General features: G+C 36.2%; 1 protein-coding gene across 6 annotated transcripts in view; it reads right to left on the reverse strand.

The window, feature by feature from the left end:
• Nucleotides 1–15,465, reverse strand: part of fmnl2a (formin-like 2a) — a 103,362-nt gene extending 87,897 nt beyond the window's left edge. For 5 of the 6 annotated variants that reach the window (XM_081367581.1, XM_081367579.1, XM_081367582.1 and 2 more), the window contains exon 1: nt 15,095–15,461. In XM_081367581.1, the coding sequence (XP_081223707.1) occupies nt 15,095–15,208 (114 nt within the window). In that variant the 5' untranslated portion in view covers nt 15,209–15,461. Of the gene's footprint in view, nt 1–15,094 lie in introns of all 6 variants that reach the window. The other variant, XM_081367584.1, reaches the window with a different exon arrangement.
• Between the last annotated feature and the right edge of the window lie 2,083 nt (nt 15,466–17,548).

Consider the following 17,548-nt stretch of genomic DNA (forward strand, 5'->3'; position numbering starts at 1 on the left):
TGTCCTGCAGAGTTTAGTTCCAACCTGCTTCAGCACACCTGCCTTTGAATATTCAAGCAATTCTGAAGAGCTTGATGAGCTGATTCAGGTGTGTTTGATTACTAAACTGGAACTAAACTTTGCAGGACAGTGGCCCTTCAGGAGCAGGATTGAAGACCTCTGCGATGTTATCACAATTCCTAAGCAAGGATACCATATTATTGCGATATGCTGAATATTGCACTTTACTGTGCACATCCGGGAGAGAGATGTAGTAGTATTGACTATGAAATTAAGATTTAAAATTATTATTATAATTTCCTGAAAAATAATGAACAATACTCACAATCCCAAACCAAAATTCACGCCCTGAAAAGATCAATACTTGCCGTCCATGTATCGATACAATATCCCCACACAAAATATTGTGATACTATGCTGTATCAATTTTCTTTCTCTCTCTTTATTTGAGTAATTAAGTGCTCTGATGCTTTTGTACAGTCAGAATAACATCTGGATTCACAAACACATGGCTTGGCCAAAGAAAACACCCACACACACTTCCATACCATCTGTGCAGGGAGCTCAGGCCACGCTGGAGTTTCTCGCAGCTGTCCCCTTGGCCACCGCCGTGATCCTGAGAGCTCCCATGATGCACTGCCGGACAATGATGAGGGCAGAGAGCCCAACATCCAGTCTGAGCAGTCACTGTTGGCTGATGAAGACGCCAGACCAGCCTGTGACATCATCTCTCCGCGCTCAATACAGCCACACACACTGATGCTGCGGAGTGTGTGACACGACGCATGAGACAAAAGAGCTAATCACTCTGAGTTAATCAGTACACAGACACTCGTCACATCTACTGATCAGGCATGTCTTTCAAGATTATAAAAAGGCTATAAAACGAGGTGAATTGGACCCTTAGCTTTTATGAGGGGCTCTACGCTTGCTTCGGAGAGTGTGTTTTTATCAGGATCAACATTATGCTGTAACGCTGCTGAAGCAGTACTACTATTATTACTATTAGAAACCACAGGATACACATTAATTGATCCACCAAATAAAGAAAATGCCTGCAGAATCGCTCTGTAGGTTGATTCTGTGATGTTAAAACTTTTTGACCTGATTTGTAGGTTACGATTTTTTCAGTGTGGCAGGTGTACAATTGCTTGTTTTGCTTTGTTTGGTTTTCCTCGGGCATATGCCGTGTCAGGGCCGTAATAGTACACTTAATGGAACTCAATGGAAAAGAGATAAATGTTGATGTCTATTGTCTACATTAAGGGCAAAAGTCTTGTCACTTTGATCAAAGCGGCAACTAAATCATAAGTTCACACTTGAGTTCTCTTTAAAACAACCAAACTGAAATAAATTTTGAGTCGACAAAAAGCTTCACTTTCATTTACATTGGAAACTGAACTCAGATCTCATTTTGGTTAGTTGCCATTGAATCTCAGCCCAAGTTATATAATAAGATATATATTATAAGATATCGTTTTAATTGGTTTTTATTTCAGTTTTAAACTTTTTAACTTTAGTTTTACATGTTTTAGTTTTAGTAATTTAAGTATCTCAACTTCAACTTAGCAACTAACTTTATTTCCATTAGTTGCTAAGGAAACATTTCTAATATTTGTTTTCAAAGTTCAAGTTTATTTCAGATTTTCAATGAACAGTTTTTAATAGCTTTAGTTAATGACAACAACATATTTAAAATAGTTCTAATATGAGTATGTATATGTATATGGCTCACAACAAAAGAGCTCAAAGACTTGTAGAAGCTAGCTAAAATTCATTTTTATCTCACATTTGCTCATGTAAAACACTATTGGTTAGGTTTAGTGGAAGGTTTACTGTAGGTGGTATGTTATTTTCAAACATAGGGTTAGGGTTAGGCGAACGCTACAGTTCCTCTCACCAAAAATTTCATTTTCTGAACTGCTGTGATACGTACAACAACCAACTTAATAAAACTTTGCCCAATTCATGTTCATCTGTTTTGGATAAAACAGAATGCTCTTTTTTATTTACTGAACATTTCACTTTGAAAGTGTCATGAAACAGAAGCAGCTTAAAGGGATAGTTCACCCAAAAATGAAAATTCTGTCAGTAATTACTCACCCGCATGTCGTTCCAAACCCATAAGACTTTTGTTCATCTTCGGAACACAAATTAAGATATTTTTGGTGAAATCCGAGAAAGGCCCCGAAAGGTAATAAAGACATAGTTAAAATAGTCTCTGTGACTACAATGGTTCAACCTTAATGTTATGAAGTGACAAGAAGAGAAGAAATTGTTTAAAAAGAAAGTCATTGTTTTTGTCTTGTTTTTGCGCACAAAAAGTATTCTCGTCGCTTCATGACATTAATGTTGAACCACTGTAGTCACATGGAATATTTTAACAATGTATTTTCTTACCTTTCTGGGCCTTGAAAGTTACAATGACGTTGCTGCCTATGGCTGGTTCAGAAACCTCTCGGATTTCATCAAAAATATCTTCAGTTGTGTTCCGAAGATAAACAAAGGTCTTACAGGTTTGGATCGACATGAGGGTGAGTAATTAATGATTAATTAATTAATTAAAAGTTTTTGGTGATTTTTTGGTGAACTAACCCTTTAATATCAGGCAAGCCACAGGCAAAATTTTCCAGCATGCAAAATCAGCAGCTCCAAAACAGCCATGCTAGCTTTAACTGATCGTAGCCTTCCTCCATCCCCTCCAGCTAGGGTTTATATTCTCCCCCGCTATGGCTAATTAGCTCAGACAACAGCCTGGCACAAAGACCTTAAAGACCCTAAATGACCCGGTGGGACCATGGATGGATGGATGGATGGGCACACAGAAGAGAGGAGTGGAAGGTACTGTAGGCTCGTGCCAGGCTCTGCTCTGAGAGTGAATAAAGACAGTGTGTGTGTGTGTGTGTGTGTGTGTGTGTGTGTGTGTGTGTGTGTGTGTGTGTGTGTGTGTGTGTGTGTGCACAGAACCCACAGCTGTTTTCAAGCGTCTGCTGAAGGGTGAGCAGCTATTGTTCATTTAGATTCATTAAGAGTCAGACGGAGAACAGGTCTGTGACCACAATACTGATCACACGCTCAACGCAGACAAACATGACTTTGCTTATACAGCAGAAAACACTAAAAACATATTGAGTGATGGATTTATATATCTTACTGACCTGCAGAGAGAGTAATATATATATATATATATATATATATATATATATAATTTTTTTTTTTTTTTTTTGGTGAAAGTTTTAGTTTATACTAAAAATACACTACTCTTCAGAAGTTGGGGGTCAGTAAGGTGTTTTAATGTTTTTGAATGAAGTCTCTTATGCTCACCAAGAATACAATTATTTGATACAGTGAAACATATTATTACAATTTAAAATGAATAATTCTATTTTCAAATATTTTCAAATGTAATTTGTTTATTTGTTTAATTTGTCAGCATCATTACTTCAGTCTTCAGTGTCACATGATCCTCCAGAAATCATTATAATCTGATGATTTGCTGCTCAAGATACATATTCTTATTATTATTACCAATGTAAACTGCTGCTTAATATTTTTGTGAAAATATTTATTAAATAAAATAAATTATTTGAAATTATTTGTCATTTAATGTGACATTGCTGAATGAAAATATTTATAATTAAATATAATTAAATATTTAAATGTATATAATAATAATAATAAAAAAAAACTCCCCTCATGCTTTTAAACAAACGTGTATTTTATTAAGTATCCTAAAATGAGCTTCATGTGCAAGCGTCTAAATTAACTGGTGCTATTCAAGTCAAAATATTAATGACTGAATCTACTATATTACGTATTTCTAAGAATCAGATGAGGTAGATTATTAATTAAGCTGCTAAGAATTGTACAGTTTTGCTTGCTTTGTGCTGTTTAAAGGAAATGCTGCATCATGTGTTGACTCCCAGTTTTGACTGTTGCCTGTATACATATGAATGGTTAAATACACACTAAGAAGAAAAGATCAAATGCAATTCATACTCTAGATGTACGACCAATCACAATTCTGTACTATAATAACGTCATCACTATCTGTCTGTTCAGTAAGTGGAAGATTTTCCAACTTTAATCTTAGGTTACAGGCAGCACACCTAAGACTGAAATAATCTTCCAAAACACTTTAAATGGGATCTTTACACTGAATTAATTGGAGTTAAATTGGACTTAAAGTCCCCATGAAATCAAAATTGACCCTATTTACTTTGTTAGCGCATATTACTAGTCTTGTGGTGAACAATTAATCCGTGCAAGAAAATATTTTAAAAAAAATTTTTTTACCATGGTAATCTTTAATCAAAATCTGAAAATGCCCCTCCCCTCTGCATTGGAGGACCTTCTCTGATGACGTAGGTTTGAGGAATTGGTTTGGGCAACACTTAACCACTCCCCTCAAACCGTTAGTCTGCTATGAGCAGAGATGGAGAGGAGGAGCGCTAGAGTAAAACCCTGCCCTCTGTTCAATATTCCTTTTCACTGGGAAATACGTCATAACACTGGAGAAAAGTCGTTTGCAACTTCCGGTTCACGGGGACTTTAAAGCTTTAACAATCTCTAACCAGAATATCAATACAGTTCTGTTTTGCAAATGCTGTAAATGTTGTTGTCTAAAGTACAACAGGCCCTGTTAAAAGACATATATTACACTAGTTTGACATAGTTATGAGCTCACTATGATGTCACGCTAATGTAGCTGATTACATCTACTGTTTTCAACATATTGTCTGGCACCAGCGCTCACTCTTGACGTTCTATGTACATAAGTTCCCTGTCTCCATTGTTGCTTACCAGCATGTTTGACAAATAATGGCCTTACTCTTCCAATGAACAATTAGACACATTTAATACACAATTGAGAGTGTGAGCTGTCACAGAAACTATATGATTAAAGGTCAAATGTCCAATATAATGTTTATGAATTCTGTCCTCCAAACTAATATAATAGAATAAGATAATAGACTTTTGGAAAGCTGTTGGATAGCAAGTGAACATAATAAAATTACAATGACCTACATTCAGCCAAGAGTCAGCAATGTACAGTACTGAAGGTAGATTTTAAATGAAAGGTTGAACTGTGTTCTCGGGACAAGGTAAGACAATGGTCATATCAGTGTGTTTTATATGATATAACTGATTAATAAAAAAAAAATGTGTTGGTTAAAAAACCATGGTTTATCTTTTGTACGTTACCCTAATTACTATTTACAAGTTGAAAAACTACTAAATATCATGTAATGCATTATTGCACTGATATGTTGCAGAAAATGGCAAGGTGGAAATGTTCAAAAGCTTTTTTTAATGTCAAGACTTATGTGCTTCTACATCCTTACTTGTTACTCAAGCAAACATAGTGTTATTGTTTGAAAATCTTCTTACTTTCTTCATAACTCAACTAAAACTGTGAAGATTCTTTGTTCATTAGGATCATTCTCTCTATTTTTAACTGGAGCTAAATTCTCGGAGGGGATTCTTAAAGCCTGTATAGGGGGGAAATCGCCCCCTCTTTACAGGAAAAAACAGCCTCAGTGTTTAATTCACAGCATCTGGCTAACAAAAGCACACTGACTGATCCTTTAATACCGGGCTCAAGACTCGGCTCACTCTGTGTGGCCCGCACACCGCTCGAAAGAACGGCCTTCCCTTCTCTTCAGATGATTAAACATCAAGACAATCGAACTGAGAGATCAAGGATCCTTTTTGCATCAATCACAGTTGAAGGAGGCAACTTTATGGAAATCAGTACAACATGTACTCTGGAAAAGAACACAGTCACAAAATAGATCTCTTTTAATACCTCAATTGTTTCTAAATTAATCTCATTACTAGAGAGTAATGAGATTAATTTGAGAGCAAATTAAGAAAAAGAGCTGGGTAATCTCACATGAGTTTCTCAAGAGCTCTCAAAACTTTGCTCAGATTTTCTGTAGACTATAGTCAAAAGTAAGAGCAAACTATAACAATATGAGCAGGAACATTTCTCATCAAATAGTTTCAAGAGCAAATTATGTAAACTATGCTGTCTACATGTATTCTGAAGCTCTAACCTTTTAGGGAGTATCTGGTGTAGAACAGAGTCCATGTCTTATTGTTTAAATCTGTTTTTTTCTCCATGTGAAAGTCATTTTCTGAATTCTGGTGAGTCCACATGGTTTGAGGTACGGCTCATGTGATCGGTACAATTTGTAATCCATCCTAAATAGTATATGCCTGTTCACACCAAGGATGACAAATTTAACTGTACATAATCTATAACCCCAATAACACAAATCTATTTTTACTAAAAAATAATAATTTTAATAACCCATTCTTATTCTACGAGAATAGCGAGTCACACCACAGCTTTAACTACAACAATGCAGAAAATGAAGGGCCTTCAGGAAAGCATTCTTTGTTGCAAAGCACCCAGCCAAATGTCATTATGTGCATGTAATGATCCCACTAGTACTAGTACTTATGTTGATGATGCAAACATACCATAGTTCTGACCTAAAAGTATAATATATGCAATTGAACAATGTGTAAAAATAGCCTTACTGTAAATCAACAACAAGTGTCTCAATTGTGTCTATTTTTATTTATTTTTATCTTAGTAGCAACATCTGAGACAAAGTATGCTTAATATGAAATGTAAGGGGGGTTGGTCTTAACATTTCAAATCATAAATTTCAAATGAGATGCTTTAAACTTCAGCACACAAAAATGTTGGGAAATATGCAAATGTCTAAATAAAGTGAACCTAGTGCACACTGTGTTCTCAAATGCATGTAAAATGAAGTTTGTGAATCAAGCCACTATGAGAAGCTGAAAACAGCGTATTATGAGCGGCTCGCATGAACGCAGTTCTGCGCTTCACTCTGATACACGTGGCGCAACAAACTATATACTTAATTCACACTTTAGTCTGAATATTTGTGCAGCCCAATAGGGCTGGGCGATATGGAGCAAAAAATATATCTCGATATATTTTGCTATATCTCGATATACGATATATATCTCGATATCTTTACAGGAAAAATAACCCCCCGAAAACTACTGCAAAAACAAATATGCCAAATACCACAAAGTCTTTTTTTATTGAAGTGCAAATTGGTAGGCAGTTCATGTAGGAACAAAGTGCTTCTGCGACATTTAAAAAAAAAAATCCCTGTATACAAAAATAATAATTTAACTGTAAAATAAAGGAAGAAATAATAGGTACATATTGCACTATTTTTAATAAACCTGTATAGAAATATCATTACTAATTTTGGCAAAAAAAAAAAAAAAAAATGCCATATATCCCCCCAAAACTGCACAACTGTAGAGTAAAACATTAATTTAAAAAAAAGTGATAAAAATGCATCTAAAAATTGACATGATTGTTACAAAATCACACTGTCTGGGGCCTCTGGGGAACTCAGAACAACTGCTAGCATAAAGTTTAAGGTAAAAATAACTGCCATTAAATTACAGTATCTTACTACTATGCAATTAGATAAACTGTTCATTCATTACATCACTTTACCTCTGTCTTTATCCACCTTTATCCTCTTCTCTTCTTTTTGACACTGTATATAGCAGAATAGGCAACTTAGGCTAATGCTAATTTATAATGTGTCATGTAAATTCGGCCATCCGTCACAATCAGGAAACTTTCACCGTGTCTAGACCTTGCGCGAGCTGCCAGGCCCGTTTCTACAGGGGAGCATGTTAAGTGTGAGTGTGTTAAGCGCCCTCAAACAAAAGCAATGCGGCGAGAGGCGACGCTACACAAAAAATTACCAACAACAACTGATCGCGCGCGCGCGCTGTTTCTGACGCACTTCAAGCACTCGCTGGGCGGGGAAAGATTGATGTGCCTGACCGAACTCGGGGGACTTGGTTGAATGAGACAACACGCGAGGGGAGGGGGAACAAAAGCAAGGAGGCGGAGGAGGGCGAGGGCGAGCGCGAGCGCGAGCACAACACAGAGAAGGCAAACAAGCAAATTGGCGAAATCAGAATTAAATATAAACAATATATCGATATATACGATATGTCAAAATCCATATCGAGTTTAAAAAATATCTCGATATATCGTAAATATCGAGATATCGCCCACCCCTACAGCCCAATTTATTTACTTTAATGTTACATTTGATTTAATACATTTCATTAACTCAGAAACCCCCTTGGGTGTCGGCGCCGATGGCCTCGTGGTCAGTGCGCCGACATGTAGGCTACATGATGTAGCGCAGTTGCGCTTGGGCGGCCTGAGTTTGAGTCCCGGCTCGTGGACCTTTCCCGAGCCCGTCCCCCGTCTCTCTCTCCCTCCTCACTTCCTGTCAATTCTAAAACAATATAAAAAAAAGAAAAAAAGAAACCCCTCTGAGGTCTGCGAACCCTGGTCTGGCTAATAGTATTGTTAAGCAATCATTTGATTTGAATGTTTAACTCTGTAATATTCATACACAACACAAATTCAGGCTCAAATAACATTCAAGACATAATAAAGAAGAACTATATTAGCCCACTGATTAAAACAAGGCCTCTTGATCTGTGAAAATCTGTCACAAAATCCAATTTGCTCTACCAGAATCCTTTAAGAGGCAGCACTGCAGAGATGTTGTTACCGCAGCATTTCCATTGAGGGATTCATGGAAAAACTACCGCATTTTTACAGATATAAGTCATTTCTTTCAGCCCAATGAGAAACGTTAGACGGTAAGCCAGCACGTGACTCATATTAGGGGGCTTGGTGGTCTAGATTTTTCCAGCTGATGGGAAATCCAATGTCTGACTTTACAATGGTATATTTACAGTAGAGACACATTGCATAAAGTGTGTGTAAGACGAGGTAGACAAACACCGCGATTCACTTATAAACAGAGCCATCTGTGCATGGGTTTAGTCAAGCTCATGAGGTCATTTTTTAAAGGGTGAAAGTGATTGTCATCTTCTCTTTTTAATCTTGAATTTTAGAAAGCAAAATGACTTAGTTCCATCAAGGTTAGTGTAGTGTTTTGAAACAAGGGTTATCCTGTTGTTTCTCAGATTAATTACTCACGGCAAACCTGGCAGTCTTTTTTACAAGCAATAAACTTGCATTGTGAGACACATTCCTCTTTAAAGCCATAGTGAAACCCATCATCCTTCTTTACCTTGCAGAAATGGTGAACAGCCGCGTGTGACTGCTATGGAAACCACACCAATGCCTGGCAGCGCATTCGAGTCCGGGAGCTGTTACTCAATCGCAAACATGGCTGCGACTAGGTTTTACATTTAAATAGAGACATTCACCATCTATCTGAATCTATCCCAGCCAGAAGCAAGATTAATTAATGCCAAACTATTCTCAAAGAAAAAAGACTTTTGGATAACAGTTTGAAACTGATACCAAGGATTCAACAAGCAGCAAGATACAGTACCAACTAAACTCAGTACAATTATTGAATTTCTGTTAATAAAAAATGTGACTGGAAATGGATAAAAAGTGAAGTGTGTAGTTTTACAATGTTTCAATATTTTCTACTATTCCAGTGCAATTAGCAACTACTGTATAATTAAGTCATAGGTTTATTTCCTCTGAAAATTGTGGCACTATCAAACACTGTGGCACTATCAAAACATCCAAACCAACCCAACGCAGCAAATTTGACTAATGGAGTGAGTTTAGTGAGGGACTATACCTGTTAATTAATAACACCATGCCCATTTGTTCCACCAGACCTGTGAATGACTTACTTATAGTTGTCTCTGGACGTGATACACTGGGATAAGAGAAAATATTTTGACATCAAAAACATTACACATACAAAAGACACAACTTTCAGAACAAAACCAAAGGCAAACAGCAGACAGCCTCATTGTCATGGCCAAGGTCATATATTGGCCCTGTCCCAAATGGCACACTTCATATGCACTTTCGGTCTTGTGGACTTACAATGGCTGCCGCGTGCGCGTGACCGTTAAGTCCATGGGTGTGTTAGGAAGGGTGTCCCATTTGTCATTTTAGGTTTCAGAAGAGTGCTCGCGAGCTCGTTTGGCCAAAGAAACTGCGGACTCGTAGGAAGACCGCGAGTGTTTAGGGTGCCATTTGGGACATGGCCAGTGTGTTCTTGTGACATTTGATTCCAAAACAGTATTGCAGCATGATCCATGCAACAAGAATAAGGAGATTTTCTTAATGAATATTAGCTAGACACTGCCTTCACTGTATTATCCAGCTACTGGATTAAACCAGCTACTGGAGACCCAGGCAGTGTCTGAAAACTTAGGCAGTTGCCACGCTGACTTATCAGGCAATGACTTTGTAGGCAGCATTTGAGCATGAAGGTTCCTCAGGAAACTGATTTCGGACAGACTTCCGAGGCAATGTAATGGTTTAATGATCTACAGCAAAATAACTAAGCAAATATTTAATTTCTACAATAGTAATTTCTCACTCGAAATGACATCAAAAGTGGAAAACTTTGGTTAAAAACATACATTTACACACAAACTGACCACCAACCACAACTTTCATTTTATCCTTATACTTCATTTTTTAGCTCAACTGTCAGAATGGAAAGCACAGGATTGAAGGATCGCAAAGGCAGCGAAGGATACATCTATGCTGCCTTCAAAAATCAATCAGATGAAGGAATCTCAGAAGAGAGGAAGTTAAGATAACATTGGATTCGGATTTCGGACAGGCCTTGATGCCTTCCTACCTTGGAATGCATCTTTCAAAGGCAGCATTTTTAAGTTTTCTAACGCAGCCCCACGGTCATGCAAAGTTTAGCTCAAACACAAATCAAGGTCTTCATGACCACTTTGACCACAATCATTCTGATGATTTTTTATTGACTAATTTTTAATTTGAACATTTTGTATATTTAATTCTGGTGTTTATTTAATGCATATTTCTAGCACACAATTTTGGGTTGAAATCTGCATTTTAGACAGAATTAGACAAGTTATAAAAAACTATTTTTTTGACCTCCTGGGGTGGATTTGGATTTGATTGAACATTTTCAACAAACTTTTAGCCAAAATCAAAGTTTGACCTAAAAGAACCTTAAACATACACAGAATCTCTGACTAATGTCAGGAACTAACTATTGGAATAAAAAAGTGCCAACACCACGAAACATTACGGGCTGAAAATCGTTCTGACCCAGTTGGACCCAAAACATCTTTCCATCATAAAGCAAGCTAAGAACAGCAAACAGCTACTTATGAAGTCTGAGAGCTTGTAAGAAGCATCATAAAAGCAGTTTAAGAAATATCACCTGTGCTGCCCAAACTAGCATGCACTTACTTGAACTTTATGTAACTGTTGCAGAAATGACAGTTTAGCTCCAAAAGATTGCTAAACACTAGCTTAATGTATATACATTTCTCCACTTGGCTTATTGCAGGGCTAAAACATGTAAATGTCCAGTTGTATTCTAGGTATTAGTCTGTGTGCACTAAGTTGTACTCTATCTATATACAGCAACTGCACAAATAGTTATAATTAAGAGTTGTATTTGTTGTAATTGATCAACTTGAACCCAGTGGAAATTGCAGTGCAAATCCTGGCTTGTGGCCCCCAGAATTTAAAGATCAGACCCTCTTCTTCTATCTACTAATCATCATATTTTCCTCTCAGAATGACCTGTGGATGAAAGCAGCACTCAAGCAGAAGTCGGTCGTTAAAAGGATCTTTCTCACTCAGTAAGGCAAGTACTGGAAGAGACCGTGGATTGGCACACACCAGGGCTTTAATAGCAATAAATACCACTCAAAGCTGTGATTACCGTGCTAAAGTGTTCCTAATGCCTCAGCCAAGAAAAAAACGCATCATCCCTATGTGCGCCCGCCAGTCTCTGACAGGACACTTTTCTCAGGGAGACGTGCGCTCTATATTGCTGATAGTTTGACTGTACATGAGGGCTTTTCAAAAGGCTGTTTTATAATCAGTTAAGCATAAAAACATGAAATGGCCTTTTAAAATCTTCATAAATTCAAATGTACTGATTTAAATTGTAGAAAATGTACAGGTTAGAAATTTTACCTTCATTCGAATAAAAAGAGCCCATAAACCATTAACACAAAAAATACTCTGTATTATTTTTTTATTGACAAAAAGATCTAGGAGTGAACTTCTATCAGTTAAAACCTTGCGTGAGTATAATGTACGTATGTGGAAAAATATATACTAATAATGTGGAATAAGATATACTTATTTCCAAATTTGCATATCACTCTGCAGTTATTTAGTATACATTTTATATAAACAATCACAGAGCCAATATTTGCTATATAGTATATATTGCTTTATGTGAGTGCACTATATGCTAGATGTACTATATATCCAACTTTAAATAAATCGTTGGGCAATAATGTGGTTTCAAATATGCAACAATATAAACAATCAAGTTGAGATTTGCCATATCACTTTATATGAGTGTACTGTGTACTGTATGTGTTATGTTGGATATACTTTCTGTTTTCAGTTAAAATGGTGTCGTGTTAGCAGCCCCTAAGTTAATAATTAATGATCTTTGCAATCTTTTGCAGTGAATCAATCAAAAACTACCTTTAGCTTGACAATAATTTTATTCTAGAGCTGGTGTAAAGACAAAACAATCTCTGTTACTTTAATTTCCTATTATGACTGTAAAGCTGCTTTGAAACAATCTATAGCCTATTGTTAAAAGCACAAAAAAATTTGAAAACCGATAGCCGAAATATTGGCCGATAAATCTAGATTCAAATTTGTATTTAATTTTGAGAGCCTGATTACAAAATCAAAAGTCTCATCATGTTGCTAGCACACCATTAGAATGATGTTCTCATTATAATTGTATGTAGTCTATATGACAGACTTGCGCTGCACATGTTGCACTTAACTCTATGTTCCTTTTTTTAATTGATTCCAATCATGGAGAACAGTGCACATCTGAAGTGTCTCAGCTGAAGGAAATATTACATTATTTATCAGTTATAATATATCAGCCACATTTTCTTATCGGACCGATACCGATATGACTGATATTACCTATACGAAAATATCATAGTTACTATAGTGAACCCTTACATCTTATTTTGCAATAATGACCATCTGGCTCTACATTATCTCTAAATGTAATATATTTAACTTTAGCATTAACATTTTTAGGTTGATTTTTTTTTTCTTTTTTTTTTTTTTTTGAGTGAATGATGCACATATTACTATAACTTTATATTGTACTGTTACCAATAGTTCCACACACACAAAAAAAGGTTATTATTCATAAGGAACAGATCATAATAGCTAGTCAAAACAATAAGACCATGAGAGGCAGGTGATCTAAAACCCAAAGATTAGGAATAAGAGCTTCCAATCTGCTCTAAGCAGACAGTGACGTCAGCCATGACAGACCAGGATTCATCTGCCCGTGACTCGGAGCAATGACATGACAAGAACACTGTGACTACTATTAAACATCCACAAATAAAGACAGTTACAGACTCAGAGAGAGGAGGAGGTGGCCAAACGAGTAGTTTGGTAACTAATCGTTTGACCTCCTCAATTGGTAAAATAGCCACAGCCTGAGGGCCTGTAAAAAAAAGAGGCTGAACCAACTCCCTATTCTTAGGGACTGACTGAACTAGCTGCTTTCCTTGAAGAAAACTCCACTCTGAATAGTGAGTGTGAGAGTGTGCGTTAATTGAAAGGGTTTGTCTAGTGTTTAGTGAAGCATTAGGTCTGACCTACATTTATATGTCCCCATAAAACCAGGCCTAGCAGATGGCCAGAACTCAACACACAGCACACTTCAGGTAGCTGCATACTAATCGAATACATTCCTTGCATTCTTCAGTCAAAGGATTGTAGATTCTAACTTCATGACACCATTTCCTGTGCCATATTCCAGTCAGCATTATGCTAAAAGAACTGGGTGAGTAGAGAAACTGCTGTTCTAGACAGAGGCACATGATGCCAGAGTTTAAACAAATTATGACATGAAGGTGTAATCTGTCTTGACAATGGCCATTTAATAATTCATATTAAATAACAAACTTATTTGTATTAGACAAATGGACATTTTATTCTCTGGAAAGTATTGGAAGTGTGTGATAAGCAAACTTTCCCAAGACAGAAGAAAGACAACCAATCTAGACAACTCAGGACAAAATATCTTAAAAAAAAATAAAAAAAAAGATTTTACATAAGGTCCCTCAGCAGCACTTTCAGCCCCTAAGACAGGGCCATTATTAACACATTCATGAATGAAATGACATTAAACTGAAATAATAATAAACACAAGTATTCTGCTTTTGCTCTATCATCCAAGATTAAGTTATTTATAATAGGTTACTGAACATATTTCAAAGTAACCCAGACAGACACACCTGAATATCAAACATTACCACACAAACAAAAAAGTTACCAAAAAGTGCCACAGCTTTTTGGAAATTGTATAAACGCAGTACCATGGTAGTCTTTGAAGTGCCAGTAAATAATACTATGGTATATGAATATGATAATTAAATTCAAGTACTGTTGTATTACCATCTGATATCACTCTACCATGGAACCGTCCAAGGCCAGTTATATGACTAATAGAATAGAATAGAATAGAATGAATAGAATAGAATAGAATAGCAGCAAACCAAGATAGCAAAGTAAACATCTCTATATGTCTAAAAAACGGATCCATGTCATTTTGAAAGAAAATAAATAAAAGAACTACTACCAAGTTTAGAATATAGGCTAATAATATAAAATAGAATAACAGCAAACAGTATAATGGCAAAGTAAACATCTCTATATGTATACCAAACGGATCCATATACTTTTGATTGAAAAAAAAAAAAAAAGTACAACTACTACCAAGTTTAGAATAAAATAGAATAGAACCAAAAAAAAAAATACAATGGCAAAGTAAACTTCTCTATATGTCTACAAGACGGATCCATATAGCCTACTTTTGATTGTAAATACATAAAATAACAACTATGTTAATAGAATAGAATAGAATAGAATAGAATAGAATAGAATAGAATAGAATAGAATAGAATAGAATAGAATAGAAGGAAAGTTAAATCTGAAAGCCAATATTTCTTTCTGGTTGTTTGTCTGATAATCTTTAAGATCATTATTACAGACCAGAACGAGCGCAAATCTCTCCTCCAGCTCCGCCGGCTCGGGCATGGGCAGTTTGAGGGGCATGTGGTGTCCTCGGGGGTCCGTGTGTTGGTTCATACTCCCAGCGTTCCCCATCTCTCCTCCAGTATTACAATCACACTCTTATTCTGCGGGTTTGTCCTGTATGTGTTCCCAGTATCCGTTTACAGTGTCTGTCCGACTTTATCTGAGCTTGAACACTTCATGGAGGTCAGCAGCAGGGTCTGTGAGCAGCTGCATTATAACTCCACACAGGCAACAAGAGCGCACATAACGTGTCCTATTCGCATATTGCACAATGTCCGCACCACTCCCAGTGAGCTTTTCTGTTCTTCATGATTCAGTCTCTGAAACGCACTTCAGCGGACAACTACAGGCGCTGTCGCTTCAACTCCGCCCCGCAAGCGGATCTACCAATCCTATTACAGCGAAGGCTGTGCTCATGCATAAAACATGAGCTCGTTTGGGAGGCGTGGCTGCTAGACTGAGAAAAGTCCTAAAAAAGTCCCTGTCCTTGTAAACAATCCCTTGAATTAATAATTTATTTCCAATTTATAACATACACAAATAAGATTAATACAATTCAATTTCTCTTCGAGTTCTCTTTGCTCACTTTAATTTTTTTTTTTTTTCTGCGAACAATAACATTAAAGAAGGTTAAAGAATAGCTAACAAACAAGAAAAATACTTTCTCAGGGGGAATTAAAACTGCACAAAACAAGAGTTAAAAAGTTACATAAATAAATTAAACCTAAGACAGCTTTTTTATTTAATATTTTATTTAATTTTATTTATTTTATTATTAATCTGTGTCATGTTTTTTTATTAAAATAAAATAAATTAATTAATAAAAAAAAATTATAATGAAATAAAATAAAATAAAATAAAATAAGGCAATTGCGGCTTTTTTTTTTCATAATTATGTCTCTAGGCCATATCTCACAGTTGCTTCTTTTGTAACGCTAAATACCCATGGATGTTGATCAGTCTCCCAGAAGAGGAAGCCTGTACATTTATGCATTCATCTGTTAATAGTGAATAGTCATAGGTGGCTACACCATTTGCCAGCTACCTTTACAACAATCATTTCATCATTAGAGCCATCATCTCAGCAATGATGGCACTGTGTCAGACTGCATGGGTAAATGTGGGAAAATCTAAATACTTTCTGTACTTTAAGACACTTGAGTTTTAAAGCATTCTTCTGAACTCCAAATGCGGCAGGATAGACCAGACTTCATACAAAAGAGAAAAGAGGCAGTCCACAGCTGCTGAAACCTAAGACGCTGAGAGAGACCCTCGGAGCCCCAAGTGCACTATAAGGACTTATAAAATGCCAAAAATAAAGGAGGAAGAATCAAATCTCTGTTGCAGGACAGATGTAGCTAAATTTGTCTGTGAGCCAGATGAAGGAAGCAATGTTCTTAAACTCCATATATGCCACACAGGGACAGAACACAGAGAAGACATTGTACTGAGTGGCAGAGTGATGCCACCCGTTTCAAATCAGGATTTTGCTGTGACCCAGACAGGAGCTGAACTTACGTGTGCTCATATGTTGTGTTAACAGGTCCTCTCAATACTGGGTTTATACGTGCTTTGTCAATTAGGAAACGTTTCTGCCCATCTAGAATGATATAAAAGGAAAATAAATAAATACATGATTTGTTTAAGGTGAATTGTTAGCTTTGACCTTTATTTTGCATATTTTATTGCTTTTCCCTCATATTTGTAGGATTGTTTAAATGTTGAAACATATTTTTAACTTCTAAATAAATAAATAAAAAGGTGTCAGGGAAATTATTTTGCACTTTTCTTAAGAAAGAAAACAAAACAAAACATTAATTTCCATTGTCCCCAATACTGATCACCATCATACTGAAAATGTAACAATACAACTGATTTCAATACAAAACGTTATATTTTGCTATAATGAGAAGGGGTCATATCTCTGCCAGAGCACCAAAATAATACTCTGCCAGGGCAACATTTTGTGTGTGATAAATTTGTATCATTATCGGAGAGTATGTTTATCACGTGTAAATATCAAGTTTGATCATATTACTAAAAAATAATATTTATTTTATTTTCATAGTTCAACTCTTCAAACACAGAAAATGTTATTAGCGAGCACACACACATCAAGATCCTATTTAGATCTTTAATCCAAGACATGTTTTAACAAGTCTCATTTAGTTTTATAAAATGTGCACCCTAATGCTTTACATTACTGTTGCAGAATTGTAAAGAGACCTTGAATTTATAGTTTTGACACCACAGCGCCATCTAGTGTGAGAGTATTGCAGTTGCCTCAACGGATGGGCCAGTTATTACTTGTTACAGAGTTTAATCAACTTGAAGCGCCTATTTTTCAGGATGTCTACAATCCCATTAAGAAATATGAAATTTCTCATAAATAATAAATCTTATTTTAAT

This window comes from Scardinius erythrophthalmus (genome assembly GCF_964197995.2).
Source record: "Scardinius erythrophthalmus genome assembly, chromosome: 6".
NCBI classification, from domain to species: Eukaryota; Metazoa; Chordata; class Actinopteri; order Cypriniformes; family Leuciscidae; genus Scardinius; species Scardinius erythrophthalmus.